This window comes from Lytechinus variegatus, chromosome 4 (assembly GCF_018143015.1).
Source record: "Lytechinus variegatus isolate NC3 chromosome 4, Lvar_3.0, whole genome shotgun sequence".
Classification (NCBI taxonomy): domain Eukaryota; kingdom Metazoa; phylum Echinodermata; class Echinoidea; order Temnopleuroida; family Toxopneustidae; genus Lytechinus; species Lytechinus variegatus.
Window position 1 is genome coordinate 28486423 of NC_054743.1, and position 24164 is coordinate 28510586.

At 36.9% G+C, this 24164-nt stretch overlaps 2 protein-coding genes across 2 annotated transcripts; both read left to right on the top strand.

Annotated features, from left to right (window-relative positions):
* The first annotated feature begins 365 nt into the window (after positions 1-365).
* On the top strand, positions 366-21190 carry LOC121412927 (neuronal acetylcholine receptor subunit alpha-9-I-like). Its single transcript, XM_041605689.1, has 7 exons — positions 366-369; positions 714-847; positions 1368-1412; positions 12393-12502; positions 15239-15419; positions 19486-19654; positions 20982-21190. The coding sequence occupies exons 1-7, from the start codon at positions 366-368 to the stop codon at positions 21188-21190; spliced, it is 852 nt and encodes a 283-aa protein (XP_041461623.1).
* Positions 21191-21978: 788 nt separating this feature from the next.
* On the top strand, positions 21979-23753 carry LOC121412928. The gene is made up of 2 exons (XM_041605690.1): positions 21979-22160; positions 23442-23753. Exons 1-2 carry the CDS (start codon positions 21979-21981, stop codon positions 23722-23724), a joined length of 465 nt encoding a protein of 154 aa, XP_041461624.1. The 3' UTR covers positions 23725-23753.
* The last annotated feature ends 411 nt before the right edge of the window (positions 23754-24164 follow it).

Genomic DNA, 24164 nt, shown 5'->3' on the forward strand with positions numbered 1-24164 from the left:
CTTTCTCCCTTTTCTCTTTTTTATATATATATATATATGAAATCCCGGTAAAATCTGCCAGGGAGGGGGGCAGCTTGCCCACCTTCCCCCCGCCTGTTACGCCACTGATGGGGGAGGGAGAGAAGGAAGTGCTATAAATTATATTCATGCTTTTAAAGTGAACGTCATGAATATTTGGACTTTAATCAGGCATATGCATGAAAGTATTAAAAAATCGACTAGACTTTGATTGTTTGCGAAGGTTCTTTTTTACAGGTTTGTTTCAGAAGCTTAAGACTCGGATTATCAGAGATTAATGAAATACAAAGCTGATAGATATTGTAGAAAATCAATACATTTATGAAAATAGTGGTAAAATCATGAACATGCGTTAGTAATAAACTCGCAGTCAAGAAATGAGACCAAAAAAAATCACTTTTTGAACAAAACATAAGGATAGTCATTTTAGGTGTGGTATTTTTTTTAATGATGGATATATAAGAAATATCTCCTTTTCAGATCAGTCTTTCAATCAGTCATAATGTCAAGGACACATGAGTGGCTAATAGGGCAGACTTTTATTTAATCCATGCTTCACTATTATGCTTTCATCAAATGAATACATTTGAGCACTAGCATGAAGAAATACCTTGTACCCATTATGCAAACTGAGCATTACCAGATATATGGAAATACAAAATAGCTCTCTAAATTTTGTTTTGCTTTAACTTCAGGACGAAACAATCAGAGCATTCTACTACAACATCTCCTTGATAACTATGGACCAATCACAGTGCGACCGGTGCGTGACATCAGCCGACCTACGAATGTAACCTTCCGAATCATTCCGGTCGAGCTCATCAAGTTTGTAAGTAATGTACTTGTACTTGCGCACATGTTATCGTCAAGGTGAAAATGAAAACAAGTCATGCATGAATATTTGGAATAGAATATTAAGAATGAGAATTATACATGGAGATATTGCGCTCGTGTGTGTGTGTGTTCCTGTGCGTACGTTGTGTATGTGTAAGGGTGTGACGTATGTACATGTGTAAAGATACAAGCTAATGAAAAAAAATCTCTGACTTTTACTCTATTTTATTTTAGAATAGTATTCAACTTTGTCAAGTTGACAAACTGCGAATAACATCAGGTGTGTTGTTGTCATTACCCAAAGTTTTCATCATTTTCAAGTGCTTTAAATTTTTTTAAATCCAATACCTCCATACATGATAGATATTTTTTTTAAATTAATGTGTCAAGCTATCCATCATCCCACGTATTGATCTATTCACACAAATAAAAACAATATTGTTAGTTGTACCCTACACTTTTGAGAGGAGATGAATTTTGTTGTTTTAAATAAAATGATCTCTTCTTATCGACAGGGAGAGGAGAATCAACAGGTTGAACTATCATTGGATGTGCGGATGGTAAGTTTATACTTTCTAGACAAATATGCAAATAAGATGTACTTTATTTTTAGTTTGATTTGATTTATTTATTTACCAACAGTATTCACATGTTTACAGGATATAAAACAAATTGCATAACAGTTACACATGTATAAAAATACAATGGTAAATGGGACCAGAAAATAGCACAAGTGCTAATCGAGCCTGGCCCCACAAATATTACAAAATACACTTTTAAGAAGGAAAAACAAAACAAAACAAAAAATTAAATCACAATATATTCCTTGTAAAGGGTTATCATAAACATTTTTGAAGTATCTTAACTGTATTAATTATCTACAGTAGACTTACACGTTGATGGTGTGAATTTATGAAGACAAATAACTTTTTAGAGGATTCCTAAAACTTTTTCTTGATTTCTTCAATTTGATTTCGACTGGTACTTTATTCCAGAAATTACTACCTAGAAAAGAAAGTGAAAATTGGCCTTGAGTTGTTTTTAGTTTTGGAAGATTTACTTGTTGGCCTTTCTTCTGTCTAGTAGGATAATTGTGCTCAATTAGGTTACAATAATCTGCTAAGGAGTGAGGTAGGTTTTTATTACGCAGATCATACATGAAGGTACATACTGATAGATTATGCAAATCATAAACATTAAGAATTTTTAAATCTTCAAATAAAGGGCAAGAATGAGCTTGCCAGTGACTAAAGGTAATTGCTCGCACTGCCATTTTTTGGGAAAGATATATACAATTCAGGCTGTTCTTGTATAAACTTGAGTATATAACCTGTTACGATACTGCAACAAATAACAATCAAAATTTTATTTAAATTTCCTTTTTTTTTATTACAGGAAATAATTATACATAAATAAAATAAATAATGATCTTACATAAATCTCTTGAAGTGTCCGATGTAAAATCCCGAAGTGATGATACTATATCCAAGTAATAATCCAAATGATAAAATCCCAGTTGACTGGCGAAAATTCACAATGATGGCGATGATGAAACTGATGTTGAAGTCCGATGAATAATAAGAGTCACTGCAACGAGTTGAAATGTCCGTGAAGACGATGTTGATGATGATTAACAGTCAATTTCAGCAATCCATGGGTTGAAGCGTGTTCTTTGAACAGGTTGATGATGTTGATGATCTCGATGAGAACTGATAATTTCTCTCTCAAAATAACTGCAAACAGTTCATTGATGCATAAACTGCTCTGATCTGATCTGGTGAAGTGATCTCATATGATGTGATGTGATCTCCTGCTCTCATATGATGTGATGATCATCTTGAAAAATCTGCAGCTTTATACTAATTACAAGTGTTCTAGATCATTCTCAAATTTCAACTAATCTACAAGCTTCTAGAATTCACTCTTCTGGAAGCTTCTTTATTTCTAAAACATTCTTGAATGACCTCATTGAAATCAAGAGTGTCAATAACATAGCTAAGCCTATTGTTCCTAATCTCTATTCAGAAATAACAATACAACTCCTTGGCCTTTTAAATAGGCAAGGCCTGCATAATAAAAAGACATCTGGAACGTTCTTACAAACATGCTGTGGCATGTACTTGATCATTCTAGGCTACTTTTAAAGAGGAAATAACTAATAGATTAATGTAACTGCTTTCATAATATTCTTCTACAATTATTCTTATATATATATATAACACCTCCCCCACCGGGGAAAAGAAAGCTTTACCGTAGTAAAGGTTTCTTTAAGATTACTTTTTTCTTTTAACTGTTCAAAGTCATCTTGATAAATCATTTACAGTTATCGTGTACAAAGATATAGTACATAACGAACATGTTAAAATAAATGAACATCAAAGATATTTTCTTCAAATGAAACACTTGGTCAAAATCATGAATAATTTCACTTTTTATACTCTTGACAGAGCATCAGCAATTACATTATTCTTTCCCTTTATGTGTACAATTTTCAAAGAGAATGGTTGGAGCATTAGGCTCCATCTGTACAGTCTTTGATTCTTTGTTTTGAATTTCTCCAAAAACACAAGAGGATTGTGGTCTGTATAGACTGTAATCTCTCCATTGGTTAGATACACCTCAAACTGCTGAAGGGCTAGTACGAGACTCAGGGCCTCTTTTTCAATAGTTGAGTACTTCTTCTGAAATCGATTTAGTTTCTTAGAGAAGTAGCACACTGGTTTTTCGATGCCTTCTTCATCTTCTTGGAGCAATACTGCTCCTACTCCAACATCACAAGCATCAATAGCTACTTTGAATGGCTTTGTGAAGTTTGGAGCTTCCAAAATAGGTTCATTCACCAAAATGGCCTTTAATTTCTCAAATGATCTTTGACATTCGTCAGACCAAACATACTTCACTTTTGCCTTCAGCAGGTTTGTCAGAGGACTAACCACAGTACTGAAATTTGGAACAAATTTCCTGTAGAAGCCGCTCATACCTAAGAATCTGAGCAATTCTTTCTTAGTTGTGGGAATTGGGAAGTCTAAGATAGCTTGTATCTTGGCTTCTCTTGGTAGCACTTGCCCTTGAACCACATGACCAAGATATGTGACCTTTGCCTTGGCAAATTCACTTTTCATCAGATTCACTACTAGATTGGCTTTGTCCAGCCTGTCAAACAGTGCTCGCAAATGATTCAGATGATCATTCCAAGTATCACTGTATACTAGGATGTCGTCAATGTATACGACACAATTGTCAAGTCCGGCAATCACTTGATTTGTCAACCTTTGGAAGGTTGCTTGTGCATTTTTCATTCCAAAAGGCATGACTTTGCATTGAAACAAGCCTTCAGGTGTAACAAAGGCTGATATCTCTTTGGCTCGGTCAGTCAGTGGCACTTGCCAATATCCTTTAAGCAAGTCTATCTTTGTGATATAGGCAGAATTTCCAACCCTATCAATACAATCTTCTAACCTAGGAATTGGATACGAGTCAGTCTTAGTTACTGCATTTACCTTTCGGTAATCAATGCAAAATCTCTGAGAGCCGTCTGGCTTTGGAACCATTGCAATGGGAGAACTCCAACTACTCTGACTCGGTTCGATTATGTCATTATCTAACATAAACTGTATTTCCTTATTCACCATTTCCAACTTGCTTGGATTGAGCCTATAAGGATTCTGTTTGATAGGTCTTACATCACCTACGTCTACATCATGTACAGTTAAAGGTGTACGACCTGGTTTGTCTTTACATACATTCTCATATTCTCTTAACAGGCCAGATATATCATTTCTTTGATCTTCAGGCAGGTGTTTTAATGCCTCATCCATGTTTCCTAACATCTCTGAGTTAGACAACTTTACACCACATGGTTCGTTCTTAGATACATCTGTATAAGACAATTCATTATCTGTCTTTCCATAACATTCTTCTTCATGTACATCTACATGTTTTTCTTCTTCTTTAACCTGTGTTGTACCTATTGGCTGACTAGCCTCTCGCTCAAAGTATTCTTTTAACATGTTTACATGACAAACTCTTTGAGACTTTCTTCGATCAGGGGTACTGATCACATAGTTGATATCATTCAATTTCTTTTTGACTATGTAGGGACCACTAAACCTAGCTTTCGAGGGCTCACCTTGCAAAGGCAACAACACTAACACTTTGTCTCCAGGCTTGAAACTTCGCTCTTTTGCATTTTTGTCAGCGTGAGCTTTCATTTTTCCCTGCGACTCTTTCAAGTGTTCCTTAGCCACATCACAAGCTTTTGAGAGCCTTTCTCTAAACTTTGACACATAGTCTAGAAGGTTTACATCATCATCCTGAACCATAAACCTCTCTTTGATAAGCTTTAGAGGACCCCTAACCTCATGACCATAGACCAATTCAAATGGACTGAAACCTGTGGACTCATTTGGGGAATCCCTAGTTGCAAACAGTAGGAATGAGATCCCTTTATCCCAGTCATCGGGATAGTCTTCACAGTAAGCCCTAATCATGGTCTTCAAAGTCTGATGATAGCGTTCTAACGCTCCTTGGGACTGTGGGTGATAAGCAGAGGACTTGATCTGCTTTATTCCCAACTCCTTCATAACTTGCTGAAATATTCCTGACATGAAATTTGACCCTTGATCAGATTGAATTTCCTTCGGCAGACCGTACCTAGTGAAAAACTGCACTAACGCCTGCACCACTGTCTTTGCAGTGATACTTCTCAAAGGTATCGCCTCTGGAAACCGTGTAGACAAGTCCATAATCGTCAGGAGAAATCTGTGACCCGACCTCGTTCTGGGTAAGGGTCCGACACAATCAACAAGAACCCTAGTAAAAGGTTCATCAAATGCAAGAATGGGTATCAATGGAGCAGGCTTGATAGAAGGCTGTGCCTTACCAATAATCTGACATGTGTGACATGTCTTACAGAAATGCACAACATCTTTGTGCATCTTAGGCCAATAGAAATGCCTCATAATTCTATCTTCTGTCTTCCGAATACCGACATGACCTGCCATAGGTAACTCATGAGCCATTTTCAGAATATCTGTGCGGTAACAAGGAGGAACTACAACCTGGTAAATTATACACCAATCTTCATCAGCTGGTCTCCGGGAGGTCTCCATTTCCTCATCAAAATGTCATCTTTGACATAAAAGCACTCAGGAACCTTATCAGCCTCAGCCTCAGAACATGCTTTTTGTGACAAGCTTTTTAATTCTGGGTCTGCCTGTTGTGCCTGTACAAGGGAGGATTTACTAAACAAACTATCATTGTTAGCAACAGAGCCTTCAATACTATCCCCATTCAAATCCTTGAAAAAGGTTTCAGCTAACCAGACATCAGTACTCTCCTCTACATCAGCAGATTCCGCATCATCCTTTTCAGCTCTACGAGTCTGAGACCTAGTAACAACACAATCCGGGAAAATCCCTGGAAAATCTTCCTGCAACAATTCAGTTTCAGCAACCTCAACGGGCTTCTCCGAAACCATTGGAGATGCAACAACTCTATCTCCAGCCAAGTCGTTACCTAACAAGAAATCAACACCTTCCATGGGTAATTCTGGAACGACACCAACAGTCACAGGACCACTAACTAGGTCACACTTTAAGTCGACCTTATGCAAAGGAACCGACATGAAATTTGGGCCAATACCTTGAACTAAGACGTTGGCATTCTCTGAATTCTCCGGAGGAAGAGCCGAATCACCTGGCACCATCAGGGACTGTGCAGCTCCTGTATCCCTAAGGATCACCACTGACCTACCAGCAGCACCAGTTGAACAAGGGGATACTTCACCATCATGTAAAAAACTTCTAAAAGTTTCATCAACCTGCTTGACTTTATCAGCAAATACCAGAGAAACACTCTCAACATCTTGATTGGGCTCTGATGGAACAAACTCCATCGAGGGAACACTTGTTTGCTTGACAAAACCCATGTCTTTCTTAGTTTTGGTTGGCATTCCAACCAATTTCCAACATGATTCTTTCAAATGTCCCGATTTATGACAATGAGTACAAATTTTGGAACTACGACTCTCAGACCTTTTGGTTGATTCTGTGCTCCCACTAGCCTGATTCTTGTTAGCGTCTTTGTCCTTGCTTGCATATTTTCCCTCACTAGGTTTACTGTGGGATTCAAATGACCCTTTACCTTTCTTTTTCCAATAATTCTTGAAAGGAGGCCTATCTCCACTACCCTTATGTGTGACCTCAAATTCATCAGCTACTATGGCTGCTTTACTGACTTCAGTAACTCTATGGTCATCTAAGTGAGATTTAATGCCAAAAGGAAGACTCTTTTTGAATTCTTCTAGGAGGACAACTTCCCTAAGGTGAACAAAATCTTTGTCAACTTTCAGTGATCTGTACCACTTATCGAACATCATTTCTTGTTCCCTAGCAAATTCAACATACGTCTGGCCTGTTTGTCTTTGCATGTTCCTAAATTTATGTCTGTACGCTTCTGGTACCAACTCATATGCATTGAGAATTGTTTCTTTTACTGTAGCATAGTCACATGATTGCATTTCAGAGAGCGAAGAATAGACTTTTGCAGCCTTTCCAACGAAAACACTTTGAAGGAGAAGAGTCCAGTATTCCTCGGGCCAATTCAGTCTCTTGGCCACTTTTTCAAATGACACAAAATATGTATCAACTCCCTCTTCATCAAATTTTGGCACAAGGCGAATATTTTTCGCCACATCAAAGCCTTGGGGAGATTTATCTTTAACAGAGTTAGTATTAGTATTTGCATGAGCTAACTCCATTTCTTTCAACTTTAACTGGTACTCCAATCTCATTTTCTCCATTTCAATGTTTTCTCTGATTCTTTCCTTTTCAATGTTTATTTTCTCCATTTCAAGGTTTTCTTTGATCCTTTCCTTCTCAAGGTTTTCTTTGATTCTTTCCTTTTCCAATTCAATGTTTGCCAGTTGGATCTGAGCATCCTCTGACATATTGATAGAAGTTTCAGACTCCTCTGTAAGCTTCATGTGACTAGCTAACAAGTCAATTATCTCTGCCTTCTTTAAACCTGGGGCTAGAGATACACCCAAATGATCACAAACTGTTATCAAATCATCTTTATTCAGTGACTTCAAATGATCATATGACAATTCTGTCATTGCAAGAAATCCTTCAACATCAAATGTAGCCATAGTGAATATACACAAATACAAGCAAGTAATAACCCAGTACAGTATATTCTAGAACTTTCCAAAAATTTCCAAAATGTTTCCAATTCAAATTGGCTTTTGTTTCAAATTGACTTTCGTCTCATATTGGCTTTTACAAATTTGGTTTTCGATTCAAATTGCCTTGGCTTGTACAAATTTGGTTTTTTTCCCGGACAAGCCCCCAAAATTATTTGTTACGATACTGCAACAAATAACAATCAAAATTTTATTTAAATTTCCTTTTTTTTATTACAGGAAATAATTATACATAAATAAAACAAATAATGATCTTACATAAATCTCTTGAAGTGTCCGATGTAAAATCCCGAAGTGATGATACTATATCCAAGTAATAATCCAAATGATAAAATCCCAGTTGACTGGCGAAAATTCACAATGATGGCGATGATGAAACTGATGTTGAAGTCCGATGAATAATAAGAGTCACTGCAACGAGTTGAAATGTCCGTGAAGACGATGTTGATGATGATTAACAGTCAATTTCAGCAATCCATGGGTTGAAGCGTGTTCTTTGAACAGGTTGATGATGTTGATGATCTCGATGAGAACTGATAATTTCTCTCTCAAAATAACTGCAAACAGTTCATTGATGCATAAACTGCTCTGATCTGATCTGGTGAAGTGATCTCATATGATGTGATGTGATCTCCTGCTCTCATATGATGTGATGATCATCTTGAAAAATCTGCAGCTTTATACTAATTACAAGTGTTCTAGATCATTCTCAAATTTCAACTAATCTACAAGCTTCTAGAATTCACTCTTCTGGAAGCTTCTTTATTTCTAAAACATTCTTGAATGACCTCATTGAAATCAAGAGTGTCAATAACATAGCTAAGCCTATTGTTCCTAATCTCTATTCAGAAATAACAATACAACTCCTTGGCCTTTTAAATAGGCAAGGCCTGCATAATAAAAAGACATCTGGATCGTTCTTACAAACATGCTGTGGCATGTACTTGATCATTCTAGGCTACTTTTAAAGAGGAAATAACTAATAGATTAATGTAACTGCTTTCATAATATTCTTCTACAATTATTCTTATATATATATATAACAAACCCCCAGCCCCAACAGAAAAAAAACTGTTTAGCAAGCGTGATGGAGGGAAACACGGAAAACGAGCAAGGGCGGGCCGCTAAATTATTTTTCCCATAAAAGTCCCGGACCCCAATATGAAAATTCATTATCTGCGTCTTCGGAATAAGAGTCCGCATGTGCGTGGACTTGATCTTTACAAAATTGTGGTCGCTCGCTTATTTGCATGCCATGAATCAGCACCTTCAAATTGCCGGTACCCTCTGGGCCTCAGGCTTAGACCTATAGATCCAATTCTTAAACACATGTCAAATTGTCATTAACGACAAGACAACATGCTAGGTTAGGCTAGGCTATGGCTTGCTTAGGCTCTCAAATCTGGACCTGTCTAACGCCCGCAGCCGAATAATGCCATGAAAGTTAGAACTGAATAAAGATAAAATACACGAGTAGATTCTAGGTATAGTTGCAGCATGAATCAGCAAATTAGACATGAATCAGCAAATTAGACTTTCTATTTCATAAGAAGGCTATTGTCAAATATTTTCATAAATCTAGATCTGGTACATTAATGTTAACCTATCTTTTAAAAATCATGAAATCTTCGCTCAAACTCCATAATTCTGATGATCACTAAAACAGATTTTATGTGGGGCAGTGTATTAATATTGCTTCGAAAAATACCCGACATTTGATAGAATCCATAATTATAATGATCACTAAAACATAATTTATGTGGGGAAGTGTATTAATATCGCTTCGAAAAATACCCGATATTTGATAGAGTTTCGCGCTTATTTTGCTAATTCCTCAGCACTTTTACGCATTTTCTTTCAGAGGGCAATATTTTGTTTTATTCATACAATCTCTTTGGTGGTATTTCATTGGATTCTGTTCGATCTCATTTTGAGATTATTACAACTGATGGTATTTATCTTTAATGCCGAACTTATTCGTTTAATTACGTAAAACCAATAAGATAACGTTAAAGGGGAATGAAACCTTTGGAACAAATAGGCTTGTGTAGAAACAGAAAAATCAAAGAATAAGAATAAAAAAAAAAAAAAAAATCGGACAAATAATGAGAAAGTTATGAGCATTTGAATATTGCAATCACTAATGCTATGGAGATCCTCCCATTGGCAATGCGACAAGGATGTGTGATGTCACTGATGAACAACTTTCCCTTTGGTGGACTATAAAATACCCTCAAAATGTCTCTTTTTTCTTTTTCTTATGATGATACAAACTCTCTATCCATGATGTATTCTTAAAAAATATGTATTACATGCCCTCATGTAAAAAGAACACATGATCTATGGATAGATGTGATAAAAGAGGCAATTCAAGTGAAATATATACTAAAGTAATGGGGAGAGTTGTTCACAAGTGACATCACACATCTTTGTCGCATTGCCAATTTGCTATCTCCATAGCATTAGTGATCGCAATATACAAGTGCTAATAACTTTCTCATTATTTGTTCAATTGTTCTAAAACTTTTGTTGATCTGTTTCTTTGATTTTTCTGTTTTCACACAAGCTATCTTGTTCCAATGGTTTCATTCTCCTTTAATGCCCTATTCTAGCCATGGCCTACCCTAGCATGCTGTTTTAGTATTAATGCCAATTTGATAAATGAATTGGATCTAGATACACAGATGAGGCCAAAAGTTTACGTACACCCATGGAATTCAGTTAAACTGTTTTCGCTTGCCAAACATCGTAAAACTTACTATATCTTCAGAAATGGGTGAGTGAAATGAGAAATACAGTTTACACCAAAGATGAAACAGAAATTGAACCAGAAATGTTTGAAACATCATCTGGTGATTTCATTAAAGTTTGTCGCATTTATTAATCAATGAATCAGAACAAGAGAACCCCCCTGTTTCAGGGTGGTGGGAGGAAATTTGTCAACTACCAATAGATTATAATGGAAGCACGTATTAGATTTTAAGTTGAAAAATGTTAGAGATAATAAAGTGAGACAATTTAATTTCAAATTACTGCATGACATTTTGCCTTTTGGAGAAAATCTTTTTAAATGGAATATTTCGTCAAACACTATTTGGTCATTTTGTAACGAACCTGAATCATCTATTCACATTTTGTTAAAATGTCACCAAGTAACTGATTTTATGACACCACTGAACAATATTTGTGTTTAGAAGTAACATGCAAAATTATTAAATGTGTTTGTCTAGCTTTCAAGTTCTTTTCATTTGTCCAAAACATGTAGAAGTTTGGGGAAAAGATGACACTTAAATATTTTTCAGCTCCTGATGACAAAGCAATGTGATAAAGTGGCATGACAAACTCATTTCTTTGATATCAAATTTGTCATGATAGCACAAATATTTTTTAAGATACAGTAAATTAAATGTTTGGCAAGTTTCAACTCTTCCTTGAATTTCCTGGGTGTATGTAAACTGCCCTCAGAAGAAGGGTACCGGTAATTTGAGGACGAACGCGAACGACAACAATTTTGTAAAGACCCCCTGCATGCATGCGTACTCTTTTTCCGAAGACGCAGCTCGTGAATATTAATATTGGGGTCTGGAGCTGCTGTGGGAAAATAATTTTGCGGGCGGCCAGAGTGCATTGGTATGGGGGAAAGACGACTGAAAGTTACGCAATTAAAAAACTATCAGGGGTAAGTTCATGATTCAAACCTTTCCTTGGGGTACTTTTATTTTTTATTTATCTTTTTTTCTTCCATTTTAACAGATCTTTTTTCCTTTATGATAAGAACACAGAGGCTGTCGCCCCTTGTCACCCATTACGCGACCAAGAGGATATGCCATGTTTGTCTTATTACTAATTGAATGAAAAACTTGAAACAATTTAAAAGAAATAAATTAATAATTGATTTTGTTTTGTTTCCTGTATGTTATTTTGTCCGATCTTTAATGAAAAGGATGTTTGAGATCATTTTTGTATCACAATGTTTATTGTTAATATATCGTTAATACTACTGTAAGCATAATTATCACTGTTTTTATTCACTAATATTGTTATTTCTATTATTATTATAATTTTTTTAGTTATACTCATTTTCATGCTTATTATTATAGTTATTATTATTATCGTAAGTATTATTATTATAATTAAACTATTAGAATTATTATCAGTAGTAGTTGTAGTAGTAGTAGCAGCAGCAGCAGTAGTAGTAGTAGTATTTGTAGTAGAAGTAGTAGTAGTAGTATGATTTTTTTATTATTATCATTCTTCTTCCCCTTATATACTATTATACTATAATTACCATTATCATTATTATCATCATCGTCACCCCTATTGTTATTTTTTCCAGAAATGGAGGGATGAGAACAAGCTGTGGGATCCAATGGACTACGACGGAGTAGATTACGTAACTGTTGAAAGAAATGACGTTTGGCTTCCCGACATCGTACTCTACCATAAGTAAATATGCGCATTAAAACGAAACAAAACAAAGACCAAAATCCCCCCCCCAAAAAAAAAAAAAGTTTTCCTTCTTTGTAAGACACAGGAGGATGCCCTCATTACCCATTACTATTTATGTACATTATCTGCCCTTCTTCCGAGTCCGTTCCTTTCAATCAATACCAGGTAAAAATGCTTTGTGTATACATGGCAGCTGCAAAACTGGCCGAGGTAAAAATGACAGAGCTACATATCAATGGCAGGGGTAAAAATAACAGAGGCCGACATAAAAATGACATATATACAGATTGCCACATCAACTACATGTATTGACTTTTAACCAGAAACAAACATTCACTTGATCATGTTAATTATCGAATTGACTTCAATAAATGGTCACGAGTGATGACAAGGTATATCTTGCCAAGTTGGAAAGGAGAACAAGAGCTCCTCTTTGTGAACAAAACAATTTGGACAAGTTTGGTATGTGTCCTCCATTGATAAAATTTGTTAAAATTACATGCTTTTGACATTTAATTTATAATTTTTGGATTATTTTCCTTATTTTCTATTTTCAATGACTAATTTGCATAATATGCAAATTAATTTTGGGCATTGGGATGAATTCTCATGCTAGGTGATAGCAGCATATAAATGTCAACATAAATGAAATGTTTTTAAGCAGTCCTATGAGGACAATCACAATATCTTGACATTTTTTCCGTATAAGGATGCTTATTTGCTTAATATGCAAATGAGGTAGATTTGTTGGCGCTTTTGAATAAAAAAATTGCATACAATTATTTGTCATTAATTTTCGCTCAAATTAAATTGTTTTGGACACCTAATTTGTAATCTTTGGACTATTTTCCTTATTTTTTTCTTTGAGAATACTATTGCTATTACTGGGCCCCTCCTTAATTGCCTGAAATTGCGAATTCGTATTTTAATGATTTATGGTATTTGTAAATTTTACCAATCCATTCTCAAAATTCATTTCAAGTTTGTTATTCCTTATATTTGTGACCTTGCTCACTTTAATTATACTAATTATACAGAAAACCAATGAAATGTTTTTTGGTAAGCGATACAAAGTGAAAACATGTCTGTATGGTCACTGTGACGTTTGCTCTCATCATATTTAGAAGAAACAATTATGAAAGAGTCATTTGCGACAAACGGACAACGTTGATAATCATGATAATTAAAATGCATTGAATAGAAGGATAGAATGATGATAAATCGTTCGATGATAATGATTATGTAGAGAGAAATATGATAGGCCTAGTAAGGATACCGAACAATGAAAAAGGAAATTTTTCTGTACCTGACAAGTGCATATCGTTTTACTTCTTTCAGTGCTTCCAAGAAATAAAATCACTACAGGGCCCAGAGGTTTAAAAAATAATATAATAGAAAAGTGAAAACAAAATCAATTTCAAGACACTATAGTGCATGATCATTGATACCACCTAGCAAAAGGACTATTTCGTTTTCAACGGAAATAACTTCTTTCTGCTTACCTCATGAATGATCAAATAGCCAAATGGACGATTTTAGATATATTAATATATATATATATATATAATAGTATATTTGTTATGATTGGTATAGCAGCAGGTTCAAGTGAATGTCCGGTTCCCAGACTTATCAATATGTTGCTGCTGAGCTTTCTAGTAGACAGGCTTGTTACAGTGTGTGTTTGAAAAAAAAATTAGGGAGCGAAAAGTGATTCAAATTTATTGATGATTCTTTTGCTAGGGATCCTGGTCCATCGATTTGTTTTTATATTATGAATGATATACAATAGGTGGGTTCCAGTTTTCATGTACTACTTGTTGCCTCTGACAATATTTCATATTTCCAAGAACGACGTCCATGTGAAAAGTATGCAACAAAATTTAAATGTGTTATTATGGTAATTTGATTAGGATCCGCCTTAATATTGATCATGATTTTACATGAAAATGTCGATTGTTTAAGAAATAAATAAGACAGTATTCTCTTAGTGTAGACGATTTTCTCATTTCTTTAATATATAATATAAGCAAATCTAAGACATTCCCTTCAGTCTGAAATACTTTTATTTCATTTCCCGCTTATGTACTTCCATTCGTAACAGTTAAACCCCACTTTTTTCTGAGGAATTCGCCATTATATTATGCAAGGATTATGCTTTGACTTTTGTTTTAACGAGTGAGTACAATCTATTGTTTGGAAGGAATATATCGCAACTGTTTGAAAGATGTAGGGCGTCTCTGCAGGGTGTGAGAATTTATATATGGCATTTTAGCTACTTCGCAGCCGCTTTCTGATTACAATTTGTCAAAAGCCCTTAAAAACAAAGCAGTCGATAATCGGTGATTAAAAAACACAAATGTTGTCCCTGGAAAAACGGCATATAACTGCAATTTTTCGTCCGGTTCGAATCTTTTGACAATGTGCTGTCCCAGTCCACCAAATTTTGACATTGACCACTTTATTTATCTGTCCATTCTATTTTGACAGGTATTTTCAATAGAATTCTGAACTTTGCAGTAAGTGTGTTCGAAGTGGATGTACTTTTTTTTATTGCTAATTCTTCTTTAAGAATTATTGTGTTCTTATGCACTTTAGAAGAACGTTCTACCAAAACCTGCATTTTACACAGTATAAGTGTTGAAGACTCTAGTTTTGTAGAAATTACATGCCTCCAAAATGCGATTCTGCGCCATACCCCTTTTCCATACTTATTGTTACCCTTGTTGCATTCAGTGTCGTCAAAGAATTCATCAGTCGCCCAGATACGTACATCACAGCATGGAGTAACGGGAGCATGGATTGGTACTTTCCGGCCATCGTTGCTACAGCCTGTCCTATCGATATCACGTACTTCCCATACGATGTCCAGTATTGTAACTTGACATTTGGCCCTTGGTCAGAGACTGCAGAAAAGGTAAGAGTTAGACGTTTGGGGTAGGCAGATCCCTTATACTGTTTATAATGTGTTTTTTTAATTAAAATTCGATGTATTTATGATAGAGTGCGCTAATATCGGTTGCACGGATCAGAGGAGGTGCCGTGGCCGAGTGGTCTAAGGCGCCTGGATATACATAAAAAGTCCGGGGTTCGATCCCGGCCGCGGTCCCTATGCCCGTGAGCAAGGCATTTAATCTACATTGCTCTTTTATCCTACTTTCAAATAAATGGAAGTGTTATAAATACATAGTCTAAAAAATACACGTTTTCAGATATGTAATACTGCAGAGAATAAATTGACTTATAACGTATCTGTATAGAGAAACTACAATGTTTTGAGAGGAAAAGTAATTGTTACTACTTGCTACTTGGTAACATGATTATTGCGGTATAAATGTATTCAGTAGTTAATTAGCATGTTATCATTTAAGTGGGTCTATATTACTAGACTACACTGGCATTATAGGTCAGGAAACTGGCCAGATATGAGTAGTTGAGGACTCGAGATGGCGCTATTGGTTGATATCTGCTTTAGATATGGCAAGCAGAGTACGTTTCACCTCTTTTCTGATGTTTATCCAATGAAAATTACAAAAAGAAAAAAAAAGATATTGAGTAATCTTTTCTAAGGACAGTTTCGATATCTAATTCAAAAAGGAGCTAAATCCAAAAATATTGAATGCATAGTCTTGTCTTCATTCAAAATAGGAAATATTTTAAGAAATAACCACATAATGGAATTAGCTCCTCTAAGAACAAAACTGTTTTGGATTTAGCTCCTTTTGAAACAAAACTCTAATTTGCATTCATCTTTTTTTACCAAACTTTCCTTTTTTGAAATGCGATGTGTTGCACTTGATTGCCAAGTCTAAGATACATGTATTTGTATCAAAAATCAATTTCGGTCAAAAGTGGATTTAGCTCCTTTAGAATCAAGCTCTTCATATTCATCTATACATACAGAATATCAGTAACTATTTACTTTTTCATTTCATTAGTACATTACATTTATGCAATAAATATATAAAATTAAGGATGCACACCAACTTTATAATGACAAAATGACAAAATTATGTAGTAGAATTAAAAAGTAAAATTATAAGCATCTATTATATCATTTTGTGTTACATAAAGCATATAGAATATTTAGGTTCGATGGAGTAGCATTACCCCTTTATTTGAGGCAATAGAGCTCCCTTGTATTAATCTGCCCTAACCAGGATTGATAATGAATTGAAGGTGGACACGTTCCGTGGCCGGGAGCGCTCGCACGAAAACTTTTTCGTAGGATGCCTCCCAGAGGTCGCTTTCTTGTTGTACAAGTTGCACACCTGGCTATGCACGTGTGTTCCAACATGCTGTATCAGTAGTGCTGAGTGCTACCGATCCCATCATGCCCTGCTCAAGGAGGATCATGACTAAGCCGAATGATTAGTGATTCAGGAATCACCATGACATCACTCTCATAAATCCTTTGTAGAGGTAGAAGAGTTCCCTGTTTGTCCAAAAAAAAAAAACTTGCGGAGGAGCTCGAGGACTTAGTCAGATTCCGTTTTATCTTGACTAAATTGTCCTCTGCCACCTCAGCTGGGTCAACTGAGATACTCAGATCTCAAACGAATTGGCTTTGTAAAAGGATATTTCTATGGAAAAGATATTCTTCAACAGACATATTTGGGACCCTTTGTCTTTGACTTAATTGCACAACATCGTCTACTCAATCGACAAGGTGTACAAATCTATTACTTTTTTTTAAGTAGAAGCCTTCTCTACCCCTGTTCCCCTGGGCCAGCCCCTCAATAGAGCTGCTCCAGAAGGTGAAGAAGTAGATCCGATTTAGGAGTATCCACAGTGCCAGCGCTCCTTACTTGGACAGATTCTGAAGGTTCTACGTCAGGTCCGACAATCAAGACTTAGACACCTTCCCAATCATATCACCTTGTTTTATGAATATTCTCGTTGTATGATTGGTAGGTCTTCACCATTCATGGTTAAAATAGCATTTGGGATGCCAATATTTGCATTGCGTTTTCGTTATGAATCAACTCTAAGCAACATCTCATCTGCTATCCGAGCTACATGAATCTTCTCGCTGAGTATTTGGGTACCAAGCCTGATGTTGATAGGCCCTACCACAAAACAGTCCATCGTCATGTCTCGGCCAACCCCCTAGAACTACACACCTAAGGATGGGTGGCCGAGGCTGGAGGCGATTGAATAGCCTATCTGATATAATGATGAAAGCTGCCGCAGTGTCCAAAAAAATTTGCCAACTATCAACTCAACACTCTATGTTGAAAAAAAAAACAATTCTACAAATGACTATTTCAACCTCTTGATCTTTAGCCTTTAGACTCACCATCTCCTCCGATCCCTGTCCATTTCCCTCCTTCTCAGAGGTTAAAGCCCTTGCTTGTCTTTTGTGTGCAGGTGATCTCCCAATAGGGCAGACCCTACTAAAATGGCCTTCTTCCCCACAGTTGAATCAACCTTTGAAGTTTTGCTGCCGATCGGTTGGTGGAATTGGACCGACGATGGTCCTCTGTCTTCTTATGACGGATACGGCGTTTTATTAGAGTTATACCTCAGCCTGTCTTGTGTACCTGAAGCCCGACCAAAGGTATACCTTGGTCTGTCCGATATTCCCAGAGCTCGGCTGGAGGTATATTTTGGTCTGTCAGGTGTGACAGAGGCACGGCAAGAGGAGTACCTCGACTGGCCTCTTGACATGGACAATGTGGAGGTGTCTGGGTAGTTTGATCATGTTGATTGAACAGTGCTGGTCGGCCATGAAAATCTAATTGGGTACGGGGACCAAATTGAAACTGGGGTCCTAGTGGGGAAGCTAGTGGTGGTATAACTGGGGGGGGGGGGCTGTGGTACGAACAGGCCATCGTTCCATCCTGAAAATCTAAGTTGATTTCCCCATAGGGAGTTAGCCCTATCTTGTGGAGAGGCCAAAGACTGCTGAGTAGGAACGCCGACTGGCCTCGCCCTGTGAAAAGTGTATGTGCATGGATGCGTTGTGACCGAGGCTTTTGTACTAGAATAAGTGGAACGCTCGTCTCTTTCGGAGCGCACTTCTCTACGGTCCAACTTAAGAGCTGCTGTTGTAGGCTCATAATCAAAGGCGGAAACTAACAGCTCTGCCTTCGGTATGTGAGGATCGATAAGAATGTTTCCAGCGTTGGCCATACCCACCCCTGGCAAACTCATCAATTCCTCGGACGAACAAAAGTTGACTTTGATTTTTGGTAGGTTGCTCGCCATTTAAATGTATGGGGTCCTCATCTTAGAGGGCATAACATTTTGTTTAATAGGATGGTAGTAGATTTTTTTGGTTCAGAATTATAGTGTAAAGACATTAAAGGATTAGGGTTTATTTAGTTTTGTGTTTGGCATAACATGGAGATTTTTTCCATCGGAGCAATTGTCGCCGGAGCAATGTCATGAAACCGAGATTCAACCGGAAACCTTTCTGCTGTAATCACTCATTATCATGGCACAACGATTTTATTCACGGGAAAAAACTCAAATTGCAAATTTTCTTTTCCTGCTTGGTTTAAAATTGAAGCACGGCGTTACAATTCTAAGGCTTGAAGCATCAAACGTTTCAAAGTGTTAAAAGGGTTAACGGTGAACTTTCTCTCCAAATTTTCATCAAGTATCACCGTCGGTGATACTTAAAAAAAGGGGAGAGAAAGTTGTGAAAAAAGAAAATTACCTGGATATTGATATGTATACCCGCGTATAGACGGGGACGTTAGTTGTGAGCCATGACCTCTGCAACTGGAGTTCCACCACATAGAAAAAATGAGAAAACGAAAAAAAAATGAAGGAAAGATGGTGTAATATCATATAACAAAATGTATTATGAATAGCATTTTCTTTTAACAGGGTCAAGATTTTCACTTACTCGCGAACTTACAGAACTTTTGATTAAGACGCCATGTATGGCTCCTCAAAACTTTGGACTCATTGTGCCAAATTATGAAATGTCACTAAACAAACTTTCATTTATTTATTGTATTCCTGAATATAAGGTAAATTTCCGAATGTCAACCGAAGCTGAAGCCAACGCGACTTATTTTCGTAAAAATGGAGTCTGGGTTCTCGAGGAGATAACAGCAAGTAACCTGTTCATTCATTCTTGCTGCTACGACTTATCATGGACTGCAGTCCAATTTGTCCTTGAAATCCACCGACAATCAAGTAAGTAGGTACCTATATCTGAAATAATTTCACTCCGAATACCCCCTTACTGTATATTTAGAAAATCATATTGGTATTCAGTTATACACCCTTGCGTTCATCTTCATTATAATTAATACACACCAGCAATTCATCTTGGGATTACACTGAGAAACACATTTTGTTTATGTCCGAATGCGTTAAGTTCATGTAATCAATTAGATCATTCAGATATGATTCTCATATGATCGTCATTTTTTGGCATTCATACGTTTATATTTGAATTTAAACACTATGTCAACCATCCGTAAATGTAATTCATTCAAGCGCACATGCACTCTCAATCCGTAATTATGGTTCACACGGTATGAATGTATTTGAATATCGTCTGTGCTTCTTTGCTCATTCATCCATATTTGGCACTGCATGCATTCAGATTCCTTTGCTGAATGGACTTGTCGGTTCATCAATTTGTGCATCCAATCAGTTATTCACGTAAGAATGCATTCATGCATTCAAACGCATCCACACTAAGTTGAAGGCAATTATTTCATGCACATGTGTTTTGCATTCAATTAGGATAAATTTCATGCATATACGCATGAATCAAAGAATTCACCCCCACCCCCCATGCATTCACCGACTCGTGACCTTATATCCGTGTATTCAAGAGATCGCAAAAGCAGTAATTCTATAGGGCACATGAGAGTAATTCATCCGCGCGCAAAGCATGCCGGACAGGCGTAAGTAAAGATCACATGACTTTGTTGATTAAAATAATTCATTAAAAATAGATCAAATGTTTGTATATCAAAAGAAAAACAATAGAGATAATGCTATGTCCATACCCTTTCACAATTAGAGCGTTTTGAGAGGCTAGATTGCATTTTTGTATTTTATATTAATTATTATTATCGGCAATGCAGTTCCGGTTTTTCTGCCGTGAACTGACCAAAATTATGGTTAGTCTTATTTCAGGCCATTTAACTTTTGTTTGAGCTGGACAAGTACCTGATTAACATATTTAGTTTTGTTCCACTGTTCATTGTGATTCATGTCAGTGAATTAAAACAAAATCTATCGAGGGATTGATTTTTAATGATTTTTTGATAAGCCATGATTTAACACGTGAGTGAATGGGGGTCTGTAATACTCATGTGTGCCCTATAGTTCATTCGCGAATTTTCAAGAACTCATTAATTCAGACATGAATGCGATCATGGACCTACTGCGATCATGCGTTCACCCTGTCAATCAGATTATGTCCATCCTGAATATGCTTTCATGCAAATATCCATGCAATCAGCCAGTCATCCATGTTTGTGCCAATCAAATAATCGCATTGCAGGTTTCTACACCCGTACTGTCGTTGTTCCGTGTATTCTCCTGACGGTATTGATGGTGCTCGTCTGTTGGCTTCATCCAGCTTCGGGTGAGAAGGTGACTTTGGCCGTCAGTAACCTTCTGGCTTTGATCCTCTTCCAGCAGCTCGTGGCCGACAGGCTTCCGCCAAGTGGAGAGACTACGTCTATCATCGGTAAATATTCAATAAAGTAGGACAAACTAAAACTAAAAAAAAGTGAATGGTATTGTGGTTCTGTATAAACCCCATCGAAATTAATATTGTGCAATTAACTTGGCTGACGATAAATGTTCCAAGGTTATGTTTAATCTCAAAAGAAAAGCAGTGAATTACCTTGTACAGCAATCTACGCCAAAAAACGTTGATATATTATTTTTTTTGGAATTATTACATAATTATGCAAACGCATTGACCAACTCCCATCTTTGACTATGTATGGCATACTTAGGTAACGTATCAGCTTTACATTAACACTTTACGTTTTCCATATTAAGATACAAGTTTACTAGGCATGACATGTACAAACAATTCAAAATAAAGGAAAAATTCAAAATTGAAAAACGGAATAGTAATGAAACAAAGTAATTGTCGATCAAACGCACATTAATTCGTGGTTAATTGCCATGTTATGGAGATTGATGGGAAATGAATTCATGAAGATATTGATCTGGCGATGGCCGCTGATGCAGCTTCCACGGTTTAGTTTGTTTAAGCCGCCATATCTACTTGATGAAATCGTCAAGGCAGTTTCTTTATTTGAACAGTGGTGGCATGGATTTGTGATTCCTCGGGAGTTGTACATGCTAATGAGCTAATTTGAAAAGATACCGGCGATTGAGCGATAATGGAAACAAAATGGCATTCAAAATAACTAGTTACCCGATCCTAATTTGTTGAACCTGTTGAACATATACCATAAAGCACCCTCCCATTTTATATTGCACCATCTGATTGTGACAAAACAGTGATCTTTTTCATCGTGATGATTGGGTTAAGTTGTACCGAGGTGATATGCTCCATCATTGTCCTGCGGCTGTACCACACTGGTGGAAGACGACAGATACCGGTCTGGATAAGACGAGCGATGCTGAGCCCGCTCATCATACGCCTCTACTCCAACGCAGAGTGTACTGCCATGCTGCGTGCTGAGGATAAGGTCAAAGAGTGAGTGCCCTCCTCCACTTCAAAGAAGGAAAACTAACTAATAAACAAACAAACAAACAAACAAACAATTAATAATAATGGTAATCCGTATTTTAACCAGAAAAGCAGGTATTGCACTTCTGAACTGTTCTCCCAGCGAGCCTTGCATAGCAAGATATGTTATTATTCGCATACATTCGTAATTCCGAAGCTTCGTTATTCCGAAGGTTCGTTAGTCCCAAAACGATATCAGGTTCGTAATACCGAAGGTTCGTTAGTCCGAAAACGAAATGACGTTCGTAATTCCGAAGGTTCGTTAATCCGAAAACGAAATGAGATTCGTAATTCCGAAGGTTCTTTTGTCCGAAAACGAAATGATTAACGAACCCTATTTTGTTTTCGAACAAACGAACCTTCGGAACAACGAACCTTATTTCGTTTTCGGATTAAAGAATCTTCGGAACATCGAACCTTATTTTGTTTACGGATTATCGAACCTTCGGAATAACGAGCCTTCGGAATATCGCCACAAATGTTCGGATTAACGAACCCTTTTACGTTTTCGGATTAACAAACATCGAGGTATAGGCAATTTACGTGTTTCGGAATTACGAACCTTCGGAATTACGAAGTATAACCGTTATTATTACCCACTCCTTTCTAATACGTCGAAAAGAAGTTAGAACATAGAGCTATTATAGCTCCATGGTTAGAATGTCTCATTTTTTATGTCTTTGTTATTAATCGATCATTGATCAAAACAGCAACCCTCCGTTTATTAAGATGAGGCACTCTAGCCCCTTAGACGCCATGTCCGAAATGTAGTACTCTAGCACCTTAGACGCCATGTCCGGACATGAGATTCAATGTTACAGGAAGATTCTCGAATTACTTTGTTTTACGATCGCACGACACCTTACCACTGAAAACATCTCGTTCAATATATCTATTAATACTGGAATCTAGAAATCAGAAGTGAGGGACAGTGGGACATGGAGACGTAGGTTTTAGCAGTGATCTTAGTTCTATTCCAGACCATGCAGACAGTGACATGAAAGTCACAGTCACTTCGATACTTTCCTTCGCCATTCATATCTTTTCCATTGTTTTAGTAATTTTGAAAAGAATATGTAGACACAAGTAGCCGACCTACATATCATAACACTCATCACTGTTAAATGGGTTTAGATTCTTGATTTTAATAGTTCCTCTCCGAAGACGACCAAAGCCACAAAGAGTATAAGACGTTATTAATCAAGTTTTTGTCACAGTAATTTTCACGCCCGTCAATTTCTCACTCAGACTCAGGATACTCAATTCAGTGACCAACCAAACTCTACAAAACAACACCAACATCGCGGCACAGAACCACGAAAACGGGACGCACGACACGAAAGCAGACGATATCGTCAAGACTATTAGTAAACCACAAAGATCGGACAATTTGAACATGCGCAGTGATCCTGAAGTTATTAGCAAGACGTGGCAGGAGGTGGCCATCGTTTGCGACAATTTATTGTTTATTCTCCTACTTCTTGTCACTTTAGTTGCTTGGTTGTATGTGCTTGTTAGCTTTCTAATTTAGCCATGTTAATTGACTGTCATGGAAGTCTGATAAGGGCTATACGTTACTGGACGGGAATGTTCAGGAGATCACAAAATACGAAACATAAACATGATAAAATAGACAATTATGCAAAGGCTATAAAGTGCAAATTATCCGGCATGCAAGGTTGACGCGCTGGAATTGCATTGCCACGTTTTCATCACAGAAGCAATTTTACTTTGTCTTGATAAAGCCATGTAAATGCATAAGACAGAGATAAGAATTTTCAAGCGTAATTGCCGCAGGCATGGGAGTTGGAGTGGACCAAGGACCATGTGGTCAAGTGGTTAGAGAATTGGACTCATAATCGCAAGGTTGTGAGTTCGAATCCCCACTCTGACATTGTCTCCACTTTGATTAAAAGACCAGAGAGTCATATCTGGCGTCTATACCGTCAGCCACTATAGACGAAAATGTTT

Bases quoted from the DNA above. Each gene is read 5' to 3' on its own strand.
- LOC121412928 (XM_041605690.1), top strand. From the start codon at position 21,979: ATGATTGGGTTAAGTTGTACCGAGGTGATATGCTCCATCATTGTCCTG. The intron at 22,161-23,441 runs GTGAGTGCCCTC...TTTCTCACTCAG, and splicing joins GCTGAGGATAAGGTCAAAGA to ACTCAGGATACTCAATTCAG.
- LOC121412927 (XM_041605689.1), top strand. The intron at 848-1,367 runs GTAAGTAATGTA...TCTTATCGACAG, and splicing joins CGGTCGAGCTCATCAAGTTT to GGAGAGGAGAATCAACAGGT. The intron at 19,655-20,981 runs GTAAGTAGGTAC...ATCGCATTGCAG, and splicing joins TGAAATCCACCGACAATCAA to GTTTCTACACCCGTACTGTC.